At 39.1% G+C, this 21,820-nt stretch overlaps 1 protein-coding gene across 1 annotated transcript in view; it reads left to right on the forward strand.

Annotated features, from left to right (window-relative positions):
* The window catches only part of DDX10 (DEAD-box helicase 10), a 163,113-nt gene that overhangs the window by 10,521 nt on the left and 130,772 nt on the right, over positions 1–21,820 (forward strand). Inside the window, exons 7-10 of the mRNA XM_051641310.1 lie at positions 677–803; positions 1,239–1,401; positions 5,477–5,561; positions 21,016–21,117. Of these exons, the coding sequence (XP_051497270.1) occupies positions 677–803; positions 1,239–1,401; positions 5,477–5,561; positions 21,016–21,117 (477 nt within the window). The remainder of the gene's footprint in view (positions 1–676; positions 804–1,238; positions 1,402–5,476; positions 5,562–21,015; positions 21,118–21,820) is intronic.

Raw genomic sequence — 21,820 nt, forward strand, 5'->3', positions numbered from 1 at the left:
TTTGAATACCCTTGATCTGTTTAGGGTGAGGCAGAGGAACTGTGACAGATAAACATGTAGATGTATTTCAAGGACAAATATGGTGAAGATTTTTTTTTTTTTTTAGTTTGTTTTCTTTTGTAAAGAATGGAAGGCTGAGTTAAGATGACAATTCAGAGCTTTACAGTCTCTTTGCATGTCAGGCTATAATCAGTTGAAGTACATCAATGCTTTTTTTGAGTGCATTAGACTGTGCTTTGACATTGCCGTAAGCTCAAAAGATGCTTTAATAAAACTAATAGGCAAAATTGCATTTTTAGTCAAGTCAATTTGAATGTCACTGCTTAGACATGGAAAGTATTTAGCTTGCTAATAGAAAGTAAATTTAGAAATATTGTACAAAGTTATCCCCTTCTCCTCACTGGCTTTTAGTAGGGAAATTGATTCATCTTTCAAGAATAGTTTTCTAATGGAGCTGCTGAGATTTTTTTCCTCAAAGTTTAATAACTTTCCAGCCTGACATTTTATTTTTTTTTTTCTTCTCTTTGGGTATTTGTCAGACACTTTTGGCTTAAAAGAAAGGAAGAGACGTCCTTGTAGATACTGTGTGCCTGTGTATTCTCTCCCATTCTCTTCTTTCTCATTTTAATGTTTTGGGAATTAATGGTATCAAAATGTCTTTTTTGGGTTTCTTTAGTACCCCTGCAACTTTGGATCAGAACTATGTTGTCTGTGAGCTTCAGCAAAAAGTAAACATGTTGTACTCTTTCCTGAGAAGTCACTTGAAAAAGAAGAGCATTGTGTTTTTTGCAAGCTGTAAAGAGGTATGGATATTCCCACGCTCTCCTGTAGCATTTTGGAAATAAGATACTCATGCAGATGTCAAGACACCAGAGAGGGGAGATTCTGGACTAGCTTGCAACAGGAAATTGGGGGAGGAAACAGACATCACCTGCAGCTGTAGGCATGTCATGCTGGGCTTGGCTGCTGGAAAGCTCAGCTACCCAGAGTCAATTCGGGAAGGACCTTTACCTACTCTGGTTCATTTATGAAATGTTGTTGGAAGGCTTGACAATCCTGTGCCACATTTCGTTTCCCCTTTTAGTAGCTGGGTGTGTGACAAAGTCTCAAAATAGCATCTTTTGTCTGTGATGTAGAGAAAAGTGTATTTTATTTGATGTGCTAAGTCAGTTATTGTACTGGATATGATCTTAACAAGTTTAATGGTTAATTTCCCCCCCCTTTAATTTGTTGCGTAGGTCCAGTATCTATTCAGAGTGTTCTGTAAGCTTCAACCTGGTCTTCCTGTGCTGGCACTCCATGGCAAGCAGCATCAGATGAAGAGAATGGAAGTCTACACTTGTTTTGTTCGGAAAAAGGCAGCAGTACTTTTTGCAACAGATATTGCAGCTCGTGGCTTGGGTATGTACTGAGAGAAGCAATAGTTCCTCACAAAATGATGGTCTTACACTTTTAAACCATTATCAGTGATAGTATTTCCTGAAGACCATGCTGGCTGATAAGAAATTAATCAGTGGTTTGCTTAAGAGCTCATATCTCAAAGAGGTAAGCTACCCAAGAGTTCTACTGTGACTTTACTGAAGAAGCCCACTTCATTTGGGCTTATTTTTTCCTTTTGTCTTGGAAAGACCTATGTTGTCACTAGTTTTGTAATGGCATTTGTTAGTAAGTTAGTCAGTGGAAGCTGTAATTTAATTGTTTGTTTATTTATTTAAGTCTGTAGACAATCTAGTTTTTCCAACCATATTTTGTGACAGGTATCTGGAATGAGAGAAAATGGAAGTAGTGATGTATTTGCTTACTACATGCCTTAAGGCAAGATTTCAGCAGTTTTAAATATTTCTGATGTGCCTGTATCCTGTGGATTATTCCAATCAATATGAAAAATTACTAACCTACCAGTATGTGAAAGTAAAAACCAGAAGAATTTTCATTGTTGGAACTATGAATGCTGTTATGGGTCTCTGTTCTTAAGGAGACAGAAAAATAAATGAGGGAAAAAGCAAGAATATTTATAGGATCTGTTCTGGCTTGAATTTCTTTCCTCTGGTTGTTGCTGCTGAGTTACCCTTTATATTTTCTGTGGATACTTTGGGCTTTATTTTTTTTTCTTAGTTCTTGGGAGCATTTGAGTATGACACAAGACTGTTTTCAGGAGTCTACTCTTTCTTTCAGATAGCAAACTCCGTTGTCCAAATTGTAAGGTTTTGTCAGTATGCTAAAAAAGGAAGGAAGATGCTCTAAAAATGGAAGGCAGAAATGAAAACTGTTGTACCTTCTGCATTGCTGAAATCTCACTAGTTGGGATCTAATGTGGGTGTGCTTGGTTGGGTAGTTACACACTTGCTGCTGCTGGATGAAGTGCAGCAGTTAGAAAATGTTTCTTAGTAATGTTATTCACATTCGATATTTATCACAGAATCATAAATGCCAGGTTGCAAGAGACCCCAGGGATCATCTGGTCCAGCCTTGCTGCTACTATAGTTTATATGAGACGGCTCAGCACCCTGTCAAGCTGAGACTTAAAACTGTCCAGTGTGGGGGAATCTACCACTTCCACAGCACACTGTTCACTCATGTTGAGCCTGTTAACCATCAAGACCCCCAGGTCCCTTTCCACAGGACTGCTCTCCAGCCAGCTGGATCCCAGTCTAAACTATGCTCCTGGGTTATGTATTTCCAGGTGCAAGACCTTACACTTATTTCTCTCCATTGAGCTTCATAAGGTTCCTGCTAGTCTGCTCCTCCAGCCTGTCTAGGTCATCCTGCTTTTCCTTCTGGAGTGTCAGCCTCTTCACTTGGTGTCATCAGCAAACTTCAGGGTGCTCTTGATCCCAACACCCAGGTCACTTACGAAGATGTTAAACAGCACTGGGCCCAATATCAATCCCTGGGGCACCCTACTTGTGACTGGTTGCCAGTTAGAGGAGGAACTATTTACTGTCACCCTCTGGGTATGGTCTGTCAGCCAGTTCCCCACCCACCACACAGACCACTTGTCAAGGCTGTTATGAGTCAGTTTCTCCAGGAACAGGCTGTGGGGGACTGTTTCAAAAGCCTTGGAGAAGTTCAGGTAGACAATGTCCACCACTCACCCTGCATCAACCAAGCGGGTTACTTTGTCTTAGAAGGGGATTGGGTTTGTCAAGCACAATTTGCCCCTGGTAAATCCATGTTGGCTTTTCCCAGTCATGTGCTTCAATTGAGTTGTGACAATCACCAGAAGTATTTGCGCCATGACTTTTCCACAGACTGTAATAACCTGGGTCCTCCTTTGAACCCTGCTTATAGATGGGGGTGACATTAGCTTTCCTCCAGTCCTCAGGGATGTCTCCTGAACTCCACAACTTCTCAAAGATTATGGAGAGAAGCTTTGCAATGACATCAGCAGCTCTCTCAGTACCCTCAGGTGGGTGGCATCCAGACCCATTGATTTGTACAGGTCAAGTTCCTGTAACAGCTGACACACCAACTCCTCCTTCACTGAATGCAGGTTGGTGTCTGCATCAACCTGGATTTTTGTTCCTATGGCCTGGGACCTGACAGCACTGGTAAAGACAAAGGTGTTGAGGACTTCTTCCTTTTCAGCATTGTTGGTGACTTGTTCACCTCTCCTTCTTAATAGTGGGCCAAGATGATTCCTCTGCTTTTGCTTGCTGTGAATGTATCTGAAGAACCCTTTCTTGAAGTTTTTGTCATCTCTGCCCAGTTTGAGCTCAAGCTGAGCTTTTGCTTTCCTAACTGCATCTCTGCATACCCTGGCAATACCCTTGTAATTTCCAACCAGTAATGTTCCACTTTTCCACCTCTGGTACATTTGCCTTTAGGTTCTGAGCAGACCCAGAAGCTCACAGTTAAGCCAAGGGGGTCTCTTGTTCAGGCAACTTCCCTTGCCTTTGGGGGGAATGAACAGGTTTTGTGTATCTAGGAGAGTGTTCTTGAAAAGCTCCCAGCACTCACTAGCTGCTTTACTCTCCATGGAAGTTTCCCACAGAGTCTCTTTCAACTGAGCCCTGAGTGAGCTGAAGTTAGCTCTTCTGAAATCTAAAACCTTTGTCCTGGAATGAACCTTAATTGTGCTCAGCAGTATCCTGAAGTCCACAAAACTGTGATCACTGCAGCCAAGTCTATCACTAACAGATATTGCAGAGCAGGTTTGCTTGGTTAGTGAGTACTATTTCCCGCTGTGCCCCACTCCTGATTGGCACATCCAACATTTGTGTGAGGAAGCAGTCTTCTACACATTCTAGGAACTTGATGGATGGCAGGTGAATGGCAGTGTTGTTCCTCCAGCAAATGTCTGGGTACTTAAAGTCACCCATAAGGACCAGGTTTTGTTGGCTCAACACCTGCCCAAGTGACCTGAGTATCGCTTCATTTGTCACGTCTTGGTTTGGGGGTCAGTAACAGTGCCTACTTTAAGGTCACCCTTGGAGACAACCCCTCTGATTTTGACCCAGAGGCATTCAATAGGGCTGCCACACTTAACATACCTGACTTCTATACATTTCCTTAATACAGAGTGTGACTCCACCTCTTCTCCCCTCCCTATCTTTACAGACAGCCTATAGCATCTATCACAGTCCTCCAGTCTTGCGAGTCATTCCAACGTGTTTCAGTTATTCCTATGATATCATAATTATCTGACTGGTCGTGCAGCTCCAGTTCCTCCTGTTCATTTCCCAGGCTGCATGTATATACACTTCAGGAGGCTGATCTTTTGGTTCTCATTTAAGGGGACAGCTGAGGCACATCTTGCAGTACTCGGGTTGGCCTGGTACGTTCCCCAATTGGTTATAGTGGTGATGGTGGAATGATCATTGCCGTTTGGGATCCCTCCCCCCAGGTCCTTCACTTTAAAGCCTGCCTCACCAGGTTGGCCAGCCTGTTGCCAAAGGTTCCCCAGGCTCTCTTAGAGAGGTGGATTCCATCCCTTCTCAGCAGGTTGTAGCCCTCATAGAAGGTCCCATTATCATAAAAGCCAAAACCTTTACTTCTTTGTCAGGCTTGGTCACCCCTTCCTGTCTTTGGGAGAGACTGATAGTTCTGTATGTGAGCAGCTGAAGTAGTCCTGTCTCACCACAGCTAACTTCAAACCCCAGCAGAGTAGGATATTGATACTGTAGGTGAAAAGGGGGTCAGATACTGTTATTTGCTAAATGTAGTGGTGGTTTATTATCTTACACAAAGCATTCCTGTACTTGTCAAGTGTGAAATTCCATTCAGTATGCTGTCATAATTTAGGAAATGAGGACGCTGTTAATTTTAGCTTTCTTTGGTGAAGACGATGATTGTTTTTGAAATATTAATACATGTAATTAATCTTATATTTTTTGCAGAAGTTTTACCCAGTGTCTGTAAATTGGTCTAAATGGTGGTTCTTACAGAAAATAATGCTTCAAAATAATATGTTGCTCTTGAATAGGAGAATTTTAAGTAAAGTGAGCTTAAGTTTTAATTTTTTTTCTTTACACAGATTTTCCAGCAGTGAACTGGGTCATTCAGTTTGATTGTCCAGAAGATGCAAACACATATATCCACAGAGTGGGAAGAACAGCCAGGTTTGTGTTAATTTCTAATTTATATTTTAATGTTTAAAATTAGATCACTGTAGGGACAGATAAATGGCTAAAGACTCACTTGAAAATATGAACATACAAACTGAAAAGAAAGAAGGGCTGTTATCACTGAAAGACCCTTTTGATTACTTAAGAGTAATGGTTTACCTTAATTTCTTATTGAGCATCAGAGACTCTTTACAGCAGACGGAAAAAATATGCCCAGTTGTTTAGTCTGATCAGGGAAGATTAATAGTGAGGAAGCAAAAATCTTCCTTTGTACTTGGCAGAATTACCTCAAAGGCTGAGTTGAGCATGTTTGTGATGGAAAAACTTGTTTTGCCACTGCCATTTATAGACCATTAAGGCTTTAAACTGTGGATCCAATTTCTTTGTGCCATTGAAGACTCTTCAAAAGAATGGAAATCTTTCTTCCTTACTTTAATTTGTGAGGGAAGGAATCAAATAATGTTAATTACAGGTTAAGTTCTTGTTTTTCTGAGTGTTTTGTAGACATATTCTTAAGGATAGTGTTAGTTAAAATATTTCTAGCTAAGCCTTTATGATGAAAGAGTTACCCTTGAAAACCTGGTCTTTGACCTTGGTAGTAGATTTTTTAGAGAAGCAGGAGTTGTTATTGTGTAAAGTTCAGTAGATCAAAAATGGTATGGAGTTATCTAAAGGATGAAATGCAAGACCTGGCATTACAGCTTGTACATAATTTAATTTGTTTGCAGTAGGACTTGCAAACAAATATTCTGTCAATCTAATGACAGAAGAGTCTCTTAGAGCAGAACTTCAGCACTCTGCACTACAGGAGTCTGAAATCTGTCTTTCTGAATCAGATGGCATTAATTTTGGTGACTCTGTAACAGGAGAGTGTACTTCATCCCTCTTTCAGAATGTGGAAGTTCTAGCCATGTTATTGTAATTGGGAATGTTTCTGCCCCATTCTTTCCTATGTCCTCCATTTTCTGACCTACCTGTTATAGTAGAAGGGAATAATAATTTTTAAAATGCTTTTGGAAATAAACTTCAAATAAAATTAGTGATTGTATAATCTATTTAGATAAACCATGTAGCTACTTGGCTAAATTCAAATCTAGATGTAATCTCTTGCATCTCAGTTGAGAGAAAAGCATAGAGGTTTAGTTAGAATTCTGTTGTTGGGTTTTTCATTCCCTTCTTTTTGAATCCTGTGTGGCTTTGATAGAAAGGTTGTAATTTTTTTTTTTTTTTTTTTTTATGGCATGCTGTCATCGTGGAAGGGAAACAATATATTTGACATTGTTTAAATGGCAGTTTCTGGAAGGTGTGTGCTTTTCCTGAGCTGTGTCACTGGGGTAAAGCACCTCTCTAGAGCTACAGTCCTCAGGCCTTGTCCCAGTTCTCATAAGGTGCTGAGAAGAGCATTTTTAAGTAGGTTTAGAGAGGGGAAACAGCTACAGAAAGACAAATAACCTGCCTTTGTCACAATACTTTTAATATAATGTCATTCTGACAAATGTGTTAGCCTTGCAACCTTAAGAACCTGTCTTCAACTACCTCTTAAATACAGCCTTCTGTCATTGCTTAAGTAAGAAGTAAAGCAGTCCTTGAAAGAGATTTGTTCACTGAACTTAGCAGCATGAAATCAATCTTTGAAAATAAAACAAGGGAGATGTCTACTCGTTTTAACTAAATACCATGCATTAAGTAAATGTGTTAATGCAGTTTTATATGTGGATAATTGAGAATGTACTTCTCAGTGAACTCGTAAGTGTTGAGTAGGAAACTTCACTTGTTTTCAGTAGCTAGTTAGTAGAGAAGCTTGTGTTCTAGAGTCTTGATAAAAATAAACTGAACTGCAGTTTAGCAGAACTCATTAATGAGGTTAGAGATAATTACAAATTTTCATGGGTTAAGAGGGTGTGTAATTGCATGGAATGAAAGCTAAATTAAATATCTCAGCTAATTGAGAGACTGTGTTAAACTGTAATTAAAACTGGGATGCCAAATACTGTTTATTTTTGAAATCAAATTATTTTGTGATACAAAAGTAATTACGAAAGTTGAGAGAAATTATTTTGAGGATGGGGCCAAGAAACCTTTTGACTATCATGGATGTGTTCCCACATCTGTTGTACAGTTTTGCAAAGCCTTATCTAAGATGAAACATAAGGATTGTTTTATAAGTGGATAAGACCACTGTGTTCCCTAAGTAGCATTTCACTTGCATTTCATCCTATTGAAGAATATAAATTGCAACTCCTGCATTTTTTGATTTATGGTAAAGTAAGATCAAGAAAATCTGAGTGTTTTCCAGTAATGCTTTTACTTTGCAGTAGAATTGACATATATTGATTTTTTTTTTTTTTTTTTTTTAAACTTGAAAGGTATGCTATGATTGGAGTGATTTGAAGCTATTTCTGCATTTTAAAACTAATTGTGTTTTTAAATAATTATTTCAAGTCTTAACAAGTTTAGTAACAGAATTCCTAAAATACTGACAATATCATGGCCATGCCCATAAATATTTTTTGCTGTGTTTTTGTCACAATCTCTTAGCAAGTCTCTGATTTAAAATATTAGGTCACAATATTTTCCTCTGGGTTTTAGTTTCAGGAATTCTAAGTAAATAAGAGGTACTTGGAGCAATTGTCTGCAAAATTAATTTATTCTGGCTTTTAATTTCTATTGATGCCTTCTGTTCTGTAGCCTGTGAATCCTACAGTTGAAAATATTCTTTGATCAGTTTTGTGAGGCGAGTTACAGTGCCACTAGGGGACAGCAGAAGATAGTAATTTTTGAAGCATACCCATACTCACTTTTTTTCCCACTGCTTTTCCAAACATAATTTGTAAGTTGTATGGCATGAAAGAAACATATACAGGGATGTTTTTCTTTCAGTTGTGATTACATTGATGAGTACAAAAGACACTGAACAGTCTATTTTAACTTGCCATTCATGTGTAAATATCTTGTATTTTCAATGTACTTGTATCCAGGCACTTCTCAGAAATTGATTTCTTTCCTCCCTCCACTGCTTGCTTTTTTTTTTCTTCTCCTTCAGAGGAAACATTAAAAACTGTTACTTAAGTTCCATGACTTTTCTGTCAGGAGTGTTTTTTTTTTGTTTAATATATATATTGACCATGGAATGTTAAACAGAACTTTTTTTTTTTTTTGCTCTGCAGTTCTTATCTGTGGTATGTCTAGAACTTTATGTAGGATTTAGGTCTGACTCAGGCTTCTGGTGGTATTTAATCAAGGCTTATTGGGTAGGTTTGTTAGGTGTTTAAACTGACTTAGGAAAGTCACTGTAGTTTTGTTGTTGTCGTTAAAAGTAGTATGCATACAGGCATGCATGTTCTGTCTAGCTCTACATACCATTTTTTCCTTTTGGTAAATTATAGTCTGAAATAAATGGAATAATGAAAGTCTGTCTTCCCAAAGCCAGATACTCTATTGCCTGCCATCTTTGTACTGGCCAGTCTGATGATTAGAGCCAAGAAGTACAAAAAAAGACTTAAAAAATCTATAGTTTTTTAAATTCCTTGTGAATATTGAAGAATACACACACACACAAAATATTGGGAATGTGAAAGGGGCAGGTCATGCAATGATTTTACTCTGCCATGAAGTTAAATGGTTTGAATCATGCTCTTTGGGCCTCTTCTCAAGTAATGGCCCATTATCTGTGTGAAAGTGAGACGAATAAGCCTTCAGAGTAATCCTTGCAAGTGGCAGTAACACATTTAAAAATGTGAGTGACTTAATGGAACTTTTTTACGACAGTGGAAGCTTGATTTTTTTTTTTTTTTAATAGGGAAATACATCCCAAGGATACGTCTTGAGTCCTGAACAGACAGTAGAGTTGAGACAGCAATAGTTGAGACTCAAGCTAAGTAAAAATAGCTGCTAGTGGAGGTCAGAAGAAATTGTTGACCCCATGTATTTAACTTGTAATTTATGTTATTCAGTTCTCTAAAATTAAGCACTGTGCTCTAGCTACCTTCCTGACAGTGGCCTGACACTGTTACCCATTAGCATTCGCTTCATAATGGCATGGTATGTATGTTCCAATACACAGAAATACAAGGTGGCTGACATGAAGCTATCCTGTAAGCTGTAATAAAAAATTAAGCATATGTATTTTAATGCAGTAGAATGCACACAGCTGCTGTGGAAAATTAATTGCTTACTGTCTGGGCTGGAGAACCCAATGACCTTCCAAGACGTTTTGAATTCAATTTATTCTGAGACTAGCATAGTAAGGTTGGTGAGCCACTGCCTATTCTTGTCCATTATTTCTTGTGACTAAGTCTGTCTGGCAAGCAAGTATGACTGAATGAAGGGGATTATGTTTTTGTGGTATGAATAAAACCCAGTTGCATGGTTGTTAGAACTTGGCAGTAGATATGAATGAGCAACTGTCCAGACAGGAGGAGGAAAGGATGTTAATTGATCAGAGAGAAAACAAAACAAAACAAACACTAAAATAAACAGACTCCAAAGCAATCTCTGACTTTTTAGGAAACTGACCTAAGGTCTATGCAATGGAGAAACAGGAGTGAATTATGTGTTCTTTAAACGCTCTGTGGGATGTTGAACTGTTCACAGCCCATGGGAAAAAGCTGGTCTCCTTGGTTGAACCAAGGAACCAGCAGTGAACACAGGCTGTCTGCAGCATTTGCTCAGCTGTGAATAGGAAGCACGCTTTCTGGTCTATTGTAATTTTTGTTGAGCTGCTTTAGTGGGACTTGGTGTAGATGATACATCAGAATTTCAGTTAGCAGTGGATACCAATCTCTTGTTAAAGATTTGTTTTTTTTTTTAAAAAAAAGCTATTACAAAAAGAGACCATTGATCGTGTAGATGGGATAGAAATTCCGATATTCATCCATTTGTTTTCTGTGTGCATTTGTCACTTAAGAAATAGAGTAACAAATTACCACATTAGGAAAGAAACCCAGTAGTGTATAAGGTATGATAAACAGGCGATAAAGCTCCTCTTGCTCCTGGGCTTGGAGAAACAGTGTTTTCTTGTTTTGAAGCTTAGATTTCACCAATCCTCATCATGTCAGAAGGCCCAGAAGGGAGTATAATTGGAATAAAAGTTTTGCCTGGATTGAGTCCTATGTAAGAGACCTAGAGCTGTTACTTTGTTAAAGAAGTATTTTTAAAAATGGTAGATTATGTAATCAGATTTAACAGGTGAATTTTAAAGCAAAACTATGAATTATTGTATATCTGTGGGAGGCTTTAGGGGTAGATATGGTTATTGGTTTCTCTTTGTTGAAGCATAATGTGTAGGTGAACAGATTTATTCATATGGCTATCTGATTGAAATAGTTTTCCTCAGAGTAACACTATCCATTTTGCTATGTTTTGGGTATATTTTTATAGATGCCTTGTATTGTTCCTTTAAATAAAAAGAGTGGAACACAGACAAACATCTGAATCAATGAAATGCTTTTTCCTTCACTACCATAGTTATTTTATCAAGGAATTCAAAATAATTTTAAAATAAAATATAAATCACATTCTAGAAATAATATAACTTGACTCACGTCAACTTTCTTTCTAGTCCATATTATATTAACCATGATTGTCACAATTTTAGCTAGCCTATAGATTGTGAAGTCACTATTTGTAAAGTAGCTTCCAAAAACTATCCGTACACTTGTATACTCAAATGATGATTCTCTCTTTTCAAGTACCTCTTACAACAGGAAAGAACTGTGCCATCCCATTCCCGCCCCCGTCCCCAAGTCTCAATTGCAATAGTTGTCTCATGAACAAATAATGTATATAATTTCACTGGCATATTCCTTCAGTCTTTACAGGGGTACATCTTTGCTCTAGAAGCAGGGATATGTGCTGCTTTTTTGAATTTTCCTCGTCAGTTCTTCCATGTGATGGAATTTCCTTGTTCTAGATTTTTTGTGGAAACTATAACTATGTACAAAGATTTTAAGAACATTATTATTGCAAAATCAAGTGCTCCAGAATATTTATGTTCTGTGAAGGGTGTGAATGGTGTGCAGTTAATAAATTATGGCCTTACATGGTGAATAATTTGGCTTCACAGTGGAAGTAACTATTAATTAGTTTGGTATTAATAGCTTGGCAACCATGTATGAGGAACAAAGGGTCTAGTGGAAGAACAGTGAAAATACCTAATTAGAGTATATCATAATACACATACAAATTTGGTGGGCTTGGTTTTGATGCTATTCCAAATGTTTAACTTACTAGCCTTTATGTTTTAAGGAAAGCAGTCTTTTGCTTACTTCTAATAGGTCTCTAGCAAATTTGGTCCAGGTGAGGAAGAGACAGCTGGGAAATTGGTTTGGTTTCCTTAATGCCCAGTTTGCTTTCTCTGAAGGGATATACTGTGGAGAGTTTCTGCAGAACTAATGTATCTGAAGGTGGCTTGTTGGCTTGGAGACTTTTTAGGAATGGACTTTGATTTAAGCTCACATGTTTTGCAGTGGTACCTTATTTCCTTCTCTGTCTTTTGACAGATGAGATGACAGCAAATGTTGATACAATCCCTCCTGGTCCAGTTAGGCTAAAATTCAATATTTAATCAAGTCAACTTGGTGAAGTTACAGATTAAAAAAATCTAAAACCCACTTTTTTTTTCTTTCTTTTAATATAGTAGTAGATGTGTGACCTCAAAGCATAAAAATTACACACTGTTTTTGCATGTTCGTGTGTGGTAAATCTCTTCAAAAACTGTATCACCTTCTTTATATGGAGTTTTCTGTTTTGGGAAATATTCCAATTCAGGAAACTGCAATGCAAGTATCTTTATATCTGCAACCCTCCTCACCTAGATTTTATGATTATCTCATGATTTCCATTTTCTTCTTTGCCAGTTTTTAAAATATATTTTTTTTTCTTGCCAGAAAAAGCAGAAATTTTGCCTTGAACTCTTTTGAAATTTGGCATCAACTTGTATCTTCTGAAGTACAAATGTTAGGGAAACATGTTGCAATACATCAGTTCATGACAACCTGTATAATGTTTCCTGCAAGGTCTGCATATCCATGCAGACTATCCTTACAGTTCTCTTTCTATTGCTTTTCCATCAAATTTTTTCCTACTGGATGTCTGCCCTACAGCAGAACACTGGTGCCTGATGGTGATCGACCAGATTGTTCTTATTCCTTTTTTATTCTTGTATCACTGTGACTTGTATGTCACTGACAATTAAAATATCGTGCATTTGACTGAGCTATATGTTTATGATGGTCTTGGCAAGGATGTACAATTGCTCTGAGTGTAGTGAGAATAAGTTTGGCTCTAGCTGCATGGCAAGTTGGAATTCCTTAATAACCACAGTATATTTTCATTAGTTGCCTTTGTACTAATGGAAGTATCGTTTGCTTTAATAGTATTGGCCAGGGGTGTATCCAGCCTGGGCTGGATCCAGGGTAGGTTAAGATTAGTGAAAACTGAGTGTCTGTTTGGCTTGCATGAGAGGCATTTTTTCTCATCCTGTTCTCACTGAATTATTGCCATGCTATTACTCCTTTCATGATTGATACCAGCTGTCGGCTCAGGGTCATTTTTAGCAGAAGTTGAAGATGGATCCTGTCATGATGAATGAACTATCCTCTTGATTTTATTATTTTGTTTTATTTACTTTTTAGTATGAAATAAATCTGTTAGGCAACTCTGTGTTTTATTACTAGGGAAATAGTGCTCTTGACATTTAAAACAATTTTTTGCTGCTTCTAATTAGTACCAGTTGTCCTAAGTAATTTATTTCATTTTCTTCTTGTCCAACCTTTGGTGTTTGCCCTTGATTGTGGGCATCCTTTTTGTTGTTTGCAGTCATTGTAAATAAATAATTTTGTGGAACAATAGAATCATCACGGCTGGAAAAGATCTTCAAGATCATTAAGTCCAACTGTCCACTCTACAACCTCTAATCACTAAACCATCTCCCAAAACACCACATCTGCCCTTTATTTTAACACCTCCAGGGATGGTGCCTCCACCACCTCCCTGGGCAGCCTGCTCCAATGTGTCACCACTCTTTCTGTGAAGAAATTTTTTCTAATAGCCAGTCTGAAACTGCCCTGGCAGAGCTTGACCCCATTTCCTCTTTTCCTGTCACTGGTCACTAGACTAGGGAGAAGAGGCCAACACCCACTTCGCTACAATCTTCTCTCAGGTAGCTGTAGAGAGCAATGAGGTCTCCCCTCAGCCTTCTCTTCTCCAGGCTGAACAGGCCCAGCTGTTTCACAGAATCTTAGGGGTTGGAAGGGACCTTGAAAGACCATCCAGTCCAACCCCCCTGCCAGAGCAGGATCACCCAGAGCACATCACACAGGAATGTGTCCAGGCAGGTTTTGAATGTCTCCAGGGAAGGAGACTCCACAACCTCTCTGGGCAGCCCGTTCCAGTGCTCTGTCACTCTGTTCTTTTCTCACGTTTGCATGGAACCTCCTGTGCTCCAGTTTATACCTGTTGTCCCTTGTCCTATCACTGGACATCACTGAGAAGAGCCTGGCTCCATCCTCCTGACACTTGTTGTTTCTACTCCCTGCTTCAAAGTCCTAATGATGATTTGTCACAGCTTCTTTGCTTATAAGTCAAGATTGAGTTGCAAGAAGCTACTTGCCTTTTTATGAGAATTGAAGCCAATAGACTCTAGAAAATAAGACGAGAAGAAATACAGCTAGAAATAAAACTAGAACTACAAGTGTGTGAATTTTTTTTAATCAAGGGCTTTTGTCAATTGAGATGCAATTTTCCAAAAAAATTGGAATGAATTGTATCTGGTATCCTAACAGACAGTTAAAATTGCAATGCAGAAATGAGTCCTAGTTCTGTTTTTTTGATACCTTGAGGAGATGACAAGATAAGTAATATCATTAATTACCACACAGTCCAAGAAAATTTTATTACTTTGTGGTTTTTAATTTGCTTTTCTCCAGCACAGTTGAGGTGCATACTTAGTGTATGAAAAATCGCCAGAGTGAATTAGCCTTTTAGGACAGCTGTTTGGATTTGATGATGATGGACAACTTGAAGGCTGCAGTCCACAGAAATGGGGAGAACTTCTGATGTTTTCTCATCTGCAGAAGTAGTCCTCCTTCTGAAGAACTTCAGCAGCTGAGATTGTCTCTTTGATTCTTTATTGTCTGTGAAGGTTTAAAGGTTTTATTTGTCTACTGAAATAAATACAGAAATATTTTAGTGGAGAACTTTATTCCCTATTCCCTTAGTATACCTGGAAATGTTCTTTTCTTCCATGTTTTGGGCATTGTAATGTAAACACATTTTGAGCAGATTGAAGGCTTCTTTTTTTATGGTTTATGCCATTTTTTAGTAGCTTGTGCTTTCATAAGTTTGCCAGTATAGAAGCTTTTAGAATGAAAGACAGAGAGAAAACACTTTTGAAGACTTTAATTTTCCACTACAACTTTTTCTTTTGAGGTAATCTTTCAAGCCCATATTTTTTTTACTAGCACATTACTAAGTTGCTCTTTTTTTGTGAAATGAGATACCACTCTGCCCAAGTAAAATTAGTTTTTTATGGGCTTGCATTTTACTTTCTTTAACTAGGCACCCATTGGACACACTGAGCAGATACAAACCCCAGATGGAACTTAAGACTGGTTTTCAGCTTTCTCAGTTCTTTAATTATTTCATTTTCATGTTTACCTCTGAAGAACAGTGTTAGTAATAAACTGTTTTAAATAATTGAATTTCACGTAGAATATAAAAATCGGCTAAGACTTCCTATTTTACTTCAGGTAGGTTTAAAATATGGGCACTTAAGAGAGTGAATGTTTTCCAGAATAGGTAAGGAAAAGATTATGCTGCATCAATGGTTACCAGATGTGTTTCAGTCCCTTTGAATTTCTGAAGGCATGAGCACTGAGAAATATTTTAGATGTTGCTTACCCTCCAGTATGTGCCAAGAGATGAGAAAGTGTAGGTGTTTGGAAGTCTGTTTCTTCTTTATCTACTTTTATATGGTTGTTTCTTTACGTATCTGTAGTACTACTTTCTTTGTATAAAGGCTTTACAAGACTTAATGTAACACTGGATTAGTTGTTTACCATAGATGCCTGATTTAACTCTTGTTTTATTTTTGTGGATGATTTATGGAATGTGCCTTTAGAATTACATCTCCTGAATTTGTTCTTTCTGAAGAGATAACTGACTCAGCATATGATGTGTTTAGCACTAATAACATAAGAGTATCTTTAAAGGATGAGACTGAAGATTCATCTGATCCTACATCCTGTTTTGAGAGTGACCTCGTGGTTACTGAGGAAAAGCTATAAAAAAACCCTAATGTAAAATATTTCCTGAGTTGTGACTTTCAGAGAGGATATCTGCACTCTCTGACCCTTGATGGGTATTTATTGAATAATACGTATAGCACTGGTCTTTCATAGGGTATTGAACACTGAATGAAATATCTATAATAAGCAACAGTTTAAGAATGCCAAGTCATGCATTACAGAATAAGAAATGCCAGATGCAACAAGTCTACACTAGTCACTTTATGCCTTTGCCTAGATTTAAGGAATCTGCAAAGATCATCCTTTGTTGGGTTTATATAGGGTGATCAAGGCTTTTTTTGTCTGCTTGACAAATGAGGAAGATTCTCATTAAGACACTAAACAGACGTTCTTTCCAGATATTGGATCATTCTCATGGCTCTTTTTGGAATTTTTTCCTTTTGTAGCATCTGTTTTGAAGAGAAGAGCAGATCTGTGTGTTATTTTGTACTCTAAATTGGTGAGACTGGTGTTGGCAGCAATTTTATCTCTGTGTTCCTGTCTGGTACAAACCTTGGGTAGATAAAAGAGAATATTTTCATCCTTGTTTCCAGCAGTGCTCTGAGAGCTCAGGTTCTTTGGATGAGTAATTAGCTGTCTTGGAGCAGTGATAATGAATTTTTGCCAGAAAATGCGAAGTCCTCTAAGGTTCAGTGGCTTTCAAGGATTTCAGTGCTTGTTCAAGCAGTGGCAGTGTCTGACATGCACCCCACTTTGGCCCATTATCTGGAATTTGGCTGGGTTAAAATACATAGAACTTGTGTACAAGGTATGCTTGGTCTATGTAAGCAGGACATTACTATCCTTAATTATTATATAAAGGGCCCAAACACTGATGGAATGTTTGGTCAGCAATGACTTAGGTCCTCCTGTGCTGTTCGTAAAGGTTATAAATTGCCTTAAACGAAGTGTATGGGTTGCTTCAGAACTATTTAAGAAAGATTTCTACGAGCTGGTATTTAGAACATTTTAAAAGAAAGCTAGTATAGTTTTTTTGTACAGTATCTCTTCCTTACCCACAACCCTAAAGCAGTATTTTTTGGGATAAAGTCCAAATGTCTAACATTTCGTTTGGTACTCTTACCAAACCATAAAAACCCAGTAAATTTACATAGCATTGGTATGTGGCAAAGACTCTCCTCTTTGTGTCAATTTGACTTCCATGTAAAATTTCAAAATCTAGAATGTAAGGGTTAAAATCTTATGGTGAAACCATTTATTAAACATGTAAAAATTATCTTTAAAAGTCAGTACTTAAACCCATCATGTGTAGCGTTAGGCAAAAAAAAAAAGGCATCTGAGAGCATTTGGTTGTGATTTTTTTTTTTCCAATTTATCAAATGAAAGCAGAGAGCTGTAATAAAAGCTGTCAGACTGTTTTAACTGCAGATTTTGTTGCCAGTTGTGTTGCTTAGTATGCTGTGACAGATAGTGTTTATAGTTTTCAAACAGTTCTGCAGTACTGTTTTTGCCAAGTGATAACTGTTTAGAGTTGGAAAAATGTAGGGTCCCTGTAATCCATCTGAGTATCAGTTAATGGTATGACTCTTGTGTGGTGTGTCTGAGAACATCCTTCTCTTCATTCTCACCTCCAGCTTAAAAGCTCGCTTAAGTAAAGGAGTCTTGACTCTAATACTTCCTTAAATAGCACTTATGTCCCCTTTTCAATGCACAAAGACTGAGCTGGTGTTTTGTTCTGTCATTGCTAACCTTTTATTGGAAAGATGTGACCTACCCTGGCATAGGCTTTTCTCTGTCATCTCTGACACAAAGACAAACTAATTACATCTTCTGCCTTTCTGCTGACAGTTTATACTGTTTATATAATGTACTTTCCTTGATGGTTCTTCCAATGTGGAAGAGTTAATGCTGTTGGAGTAAAGACCCAACAGGAGAATTTGTGACAGAGTAACAAGCTAACATATGGAAAACCTCAAACTGAAGAAGGAAACATAAAAGGGGTGGAAGCTAGGGCAGGTATCCTGGGAGGATTACAGAGAGGTTGTCTGAGCAGCTAGGGATCAGGTGAGGAGAGTGAAATCCCAGATAGAATTAAATCTCACCAGGGATGTTAAGAAGAGTAAAAAAAGCTTCTTTAGGTATGACGGGGAGAAAAGGACATCCAAGGAGAGTGCAGACGCTCTCCTGAAGAGAATGGGCGAGGTAGCAACACAGGATATGGAGAAGGCTGAGGTCCTCAATTAATTCTTTGCTTCAGTTATCTCTGGCGAGTGCTTCAACCTCAACACAAAGGCCACAGCAGGTGAAAACAGAGACTGGGAGAGTGAATTATCCCCCACTGTAGGTGTAGAGCAGGTTCGTGACCATCTTAAGAACCTGAAGGTGCATAAATCTATGGGACCTGATGGGGTCCCACGGGTCCTGAGGGAGCTGGGGGATGAAATTGCTAAGCCTCTGTCCATCATATTTAAGAGGTCATGGCAGTCTGGTGAGGTTCCCACTGATTGGAAAAAAGGGAACATAGCCCCTATTTTTAAAAAGGGGAAAAGGAAGACCCAGGGAACTACAGGCCAGTCAGTCTCACCTCTATGCCTGGCAAGGTCATGGAGCAGATCTGTAGAGGGCTTTTTAGCGAGCAATGGACATGTGAGCAATCCAGCCTTTACTGAAAACATCTGGGCCCCCGAGCAAGGATGTTTCCAAGGATACCAACTGAGAAGGTGAGCAGCGAAGTAAACAACTTCCGGATATGCCAAAGCAGGAAGTGAAGGCGGAGAATCATGGCTGTGCATTCGTGTGCTATAAGGCTGGGAACCAATCACTCTTTAGGTCATGGCAGGGTTTATGACAACTGACCAATGACAAGAGTGGTTGGGGCGCGTGTACATAGCAAGGGGCTATATAAGAAAGGTTAGTGTGTAAAATAAACAGCATTCATCTGATCATATTGATCCCTGTGTGTCTGTCCATAATGATCTCCTGCAAAGATCCTCCTGGAAAGTCTGCTAAGGCACATGAAAAATAAAGAGGTGATTGATAACAGCCAACATGGCTTCACTAAGGGCAGGTCATGCCTGCCCAATCTGGTGACCTCCTGCAACAAGGCTACGGAGATGGTGGATGGTGGCAGAACAACTGACGTCATCTACCTGGATTTGTGCAAGGTGTTTGACACTGTCCCACATGACATCCTGGTCTCCAAACTGACAAGGCATGGATTTGACAGATGGACCACTCGGTGGATAAGAGATTGGCTGGATGGCCACACCCAGAGAGTTGTGGTCAATGGCTCAATGTCCAAATGGAGGCAGGTGACAAGTGGTGTCCTTCAGTATTGGGACCAGTGCTGTTTAACATCTTTGTTGGAGACATGGACAGTGGGATTGAGTGTCTTCTCAGCAAGTTTGCTGATGATACCAAGCTGTGTGGTGTGGTTGACACCCTAGAGGGAAGGGATGCCATCCAGAGGGACCTTGACAGGCTGGATAGGTGGGCCAATGCCAACCTCATGAAGTTCAACAAGGCCAAGTGCAAGGTCCTGCACCTGGGTCAGCACAACCCCAGGCACAAATACAGGCTGGGGGGAGAATGGCTGGAGAGCAGTCCTGAGGAGAAGGACCTGGGGGTGGTAGTTGATGAGAAGCTCGACATGAGCCGCCAGTGTGTGCTGGAGCCCAGAGAGCAACTGCATCCTGGGCTGCATTAAAAGAAGTGTGACCAGCAGGCTCAGGGAGGTGATTCTGCCCCTCTACTCTGCTCTGGTGAGACCCCACCTGGAGTAGTGTGTACAGTTCTGGTGCCCTCAGCAGAAGAAAGACATAGACCTGTCAGAGAGGGTCCAGAGAATGACCACAAAGATGATCAAAGGGCTGGAGCACCTCTGCTATGAAGACAGGCTGAGAGAGTTGGGGCTGTTCAGCCTGGAGAAGAGAAGGCTCCGGGGAGACCTTATAGCACCTTCCAGTACTTGAAAGGGGCTACAGGAAAGCTGGGGAGGGGCTTTTCATCAGAGGAGATAGTGATAGGACAATTGGTAATGTTTTTAAACAGAGAGAGGGGAGATATAGGTTAGATGTTAGGAATAAATTCTTCACAATCAGGGTGGTGAGGAGCTGGAATGGGTTTCCCAGGGAGGTTGTTGATGCCCCATCCCTGGAGGTTTTTAAGGCCGGGTTGGACGAGGTTTTGTGCAACCTGGTCTAGTGGTAGGGTTCCCTGCTCATGGCAGGTGGTTGGAACTTGATGTTATTTAAGGTTCTTTCCAACCTTAATGATTCTATGATTCTTTGAGTTAGATAATGCAGATAAGCTTCACTCATAATTGCTACTTTGTTAGTAGGTCTTAAACCCATTGTCTTGTTTATTTACTACTGCTGTTGGGTATTTTTTTTCTTCATGTATGTCCTCAACTTGCTAAGTTTGCCAAAAGTAGGAACTGACATTTTCTTACATGAAAAGAAAGTGTATATCATGATGCTTTAAGAATAAAAGAGAAGAATTTTTATTTCTTTGCCAACCATGTCTTTTGAGTCAACTACGTTTGATACAGCTGTTATGTTCACGGAATACTGAATATGTTCTTACGGGATCAATTTGATTGTAGTTTTTTCTTTTTGTAACTAAAAATTGCTTCTGTAAATGAAAGAACTTTTTTTTTTAATGCTTTTCTTTCAGTGATGCCTCTGTGACCTATTAGAAAAGTAGCCTTTACTGAACATATAAGTGGGAGTTGTTTGGGATCAAAGCACTTAGCTTTTCCTAGCCTTTACCTTCTTTCACCTGTAGGATGTGCGAAGGAGAATCAGTTGTTACTAGGTGTTAAGGCTTGCCTATTGGCAAAGGATGAATGCAGGTAGCTGGATCTTCTAGTATTGTAAGTTTTGATGAGGTGCCATTTGATTATTACAGGAATAGTTCTAATCTAGGGAAGAAAAGATCCTCTGATTGGAATCTTAGTCTTTGCCCCAGGTGTTTGGGGATCTAGGTGTGGTTTTGAACTCAGCTCAAGTGGAGATATTGGCTGCTTTTGACTTTTCTCTTTTAAAGTGACAATTTTTGTCTGCTCTTTGCTTACAAGAAAGCAAATATAAGTTATTTTTGGTTATTGAAAACATCAATGAAAACTTGTATTTTTTGCATATTTGCTTGGGGTCTCTCATGTTTGTTTGTTTGTTTGTTTCCCCCCCCCCCTCCCCGATCAGATACAAAGAAGGTGGTGAAGCTTTGTTAGTATTGCTTCCGTCAGAAGAAAAAGGCATGGTGGAACAGCTGGCACAGAGGAAAGTGCCTGTCAGCGAAATCAAGTAAGTGACTAATAGGTTGTCTGTTATTCAGCCTTCTTTCTATAGGAATAATGTGTGATAAGTCTGTGAACAGTCCTGGTGGAGTAAAGTGCTTGAATTGCCTGGAGCTGCAGAAACAAGGGAGATTTTGGTAAGTGTTGTAGAAGGAGCAGATCTTCAGAGGTTACTTAGTCCATCCTCTTTTCTAAAGGCAGGATCTGCACAAATCAATCTTGTCAGATGCTTGTCTAGCTTGCTAATGAATATCTTCACAATTTCCCAAAGTGATCTCATCTGTACTCAGCAGTTCCTGCCATTAAGCATTTTTTCTTCAAGTGTCTGATAAGCCTTGTAAGTAATTTAAGTGAAATACTTCTTTTGTCCTGTGCCAAGAATATATGGAAAATTATGTATTCTCTTACTCTTTGCAACTACTTTTTGTGTAATTGAGCATTATCATTTCAGTCTAGAGAAAGGAAGACTGAGGGGGGATCTAATTAATGGCTACAAATACATGAGGGCTGGGCATCAAGAAGGCAGGGACAAGCTCTTTTCACTTGTGCCCTGTGATAGGACGAGGGGCAATGGACTCAAACTCGAGCACAGGAAGTTCCACCTCAACTTGAGGAAGAACTTACTTATTGTGAGGGTTACAGAGCACTGGAACAGGCTCCCTAGGGAGGTTGTGGAGTCTCCTTCTCTAGAGGCTTTTAAGACCTGTCTG

This window comes from Apus apus, chromosome 1 (assembly GCF_020740795.1).
Source record: "Apus apus isolate bApuApu2 chromosome 1, bApuApu2.pri.cur, whole genome shotgun sequence".
NCBI lineage: Eukaryota > Metazoa > Chordata > Aves > Apodiformes > Apodidae > Apus > Apus apus.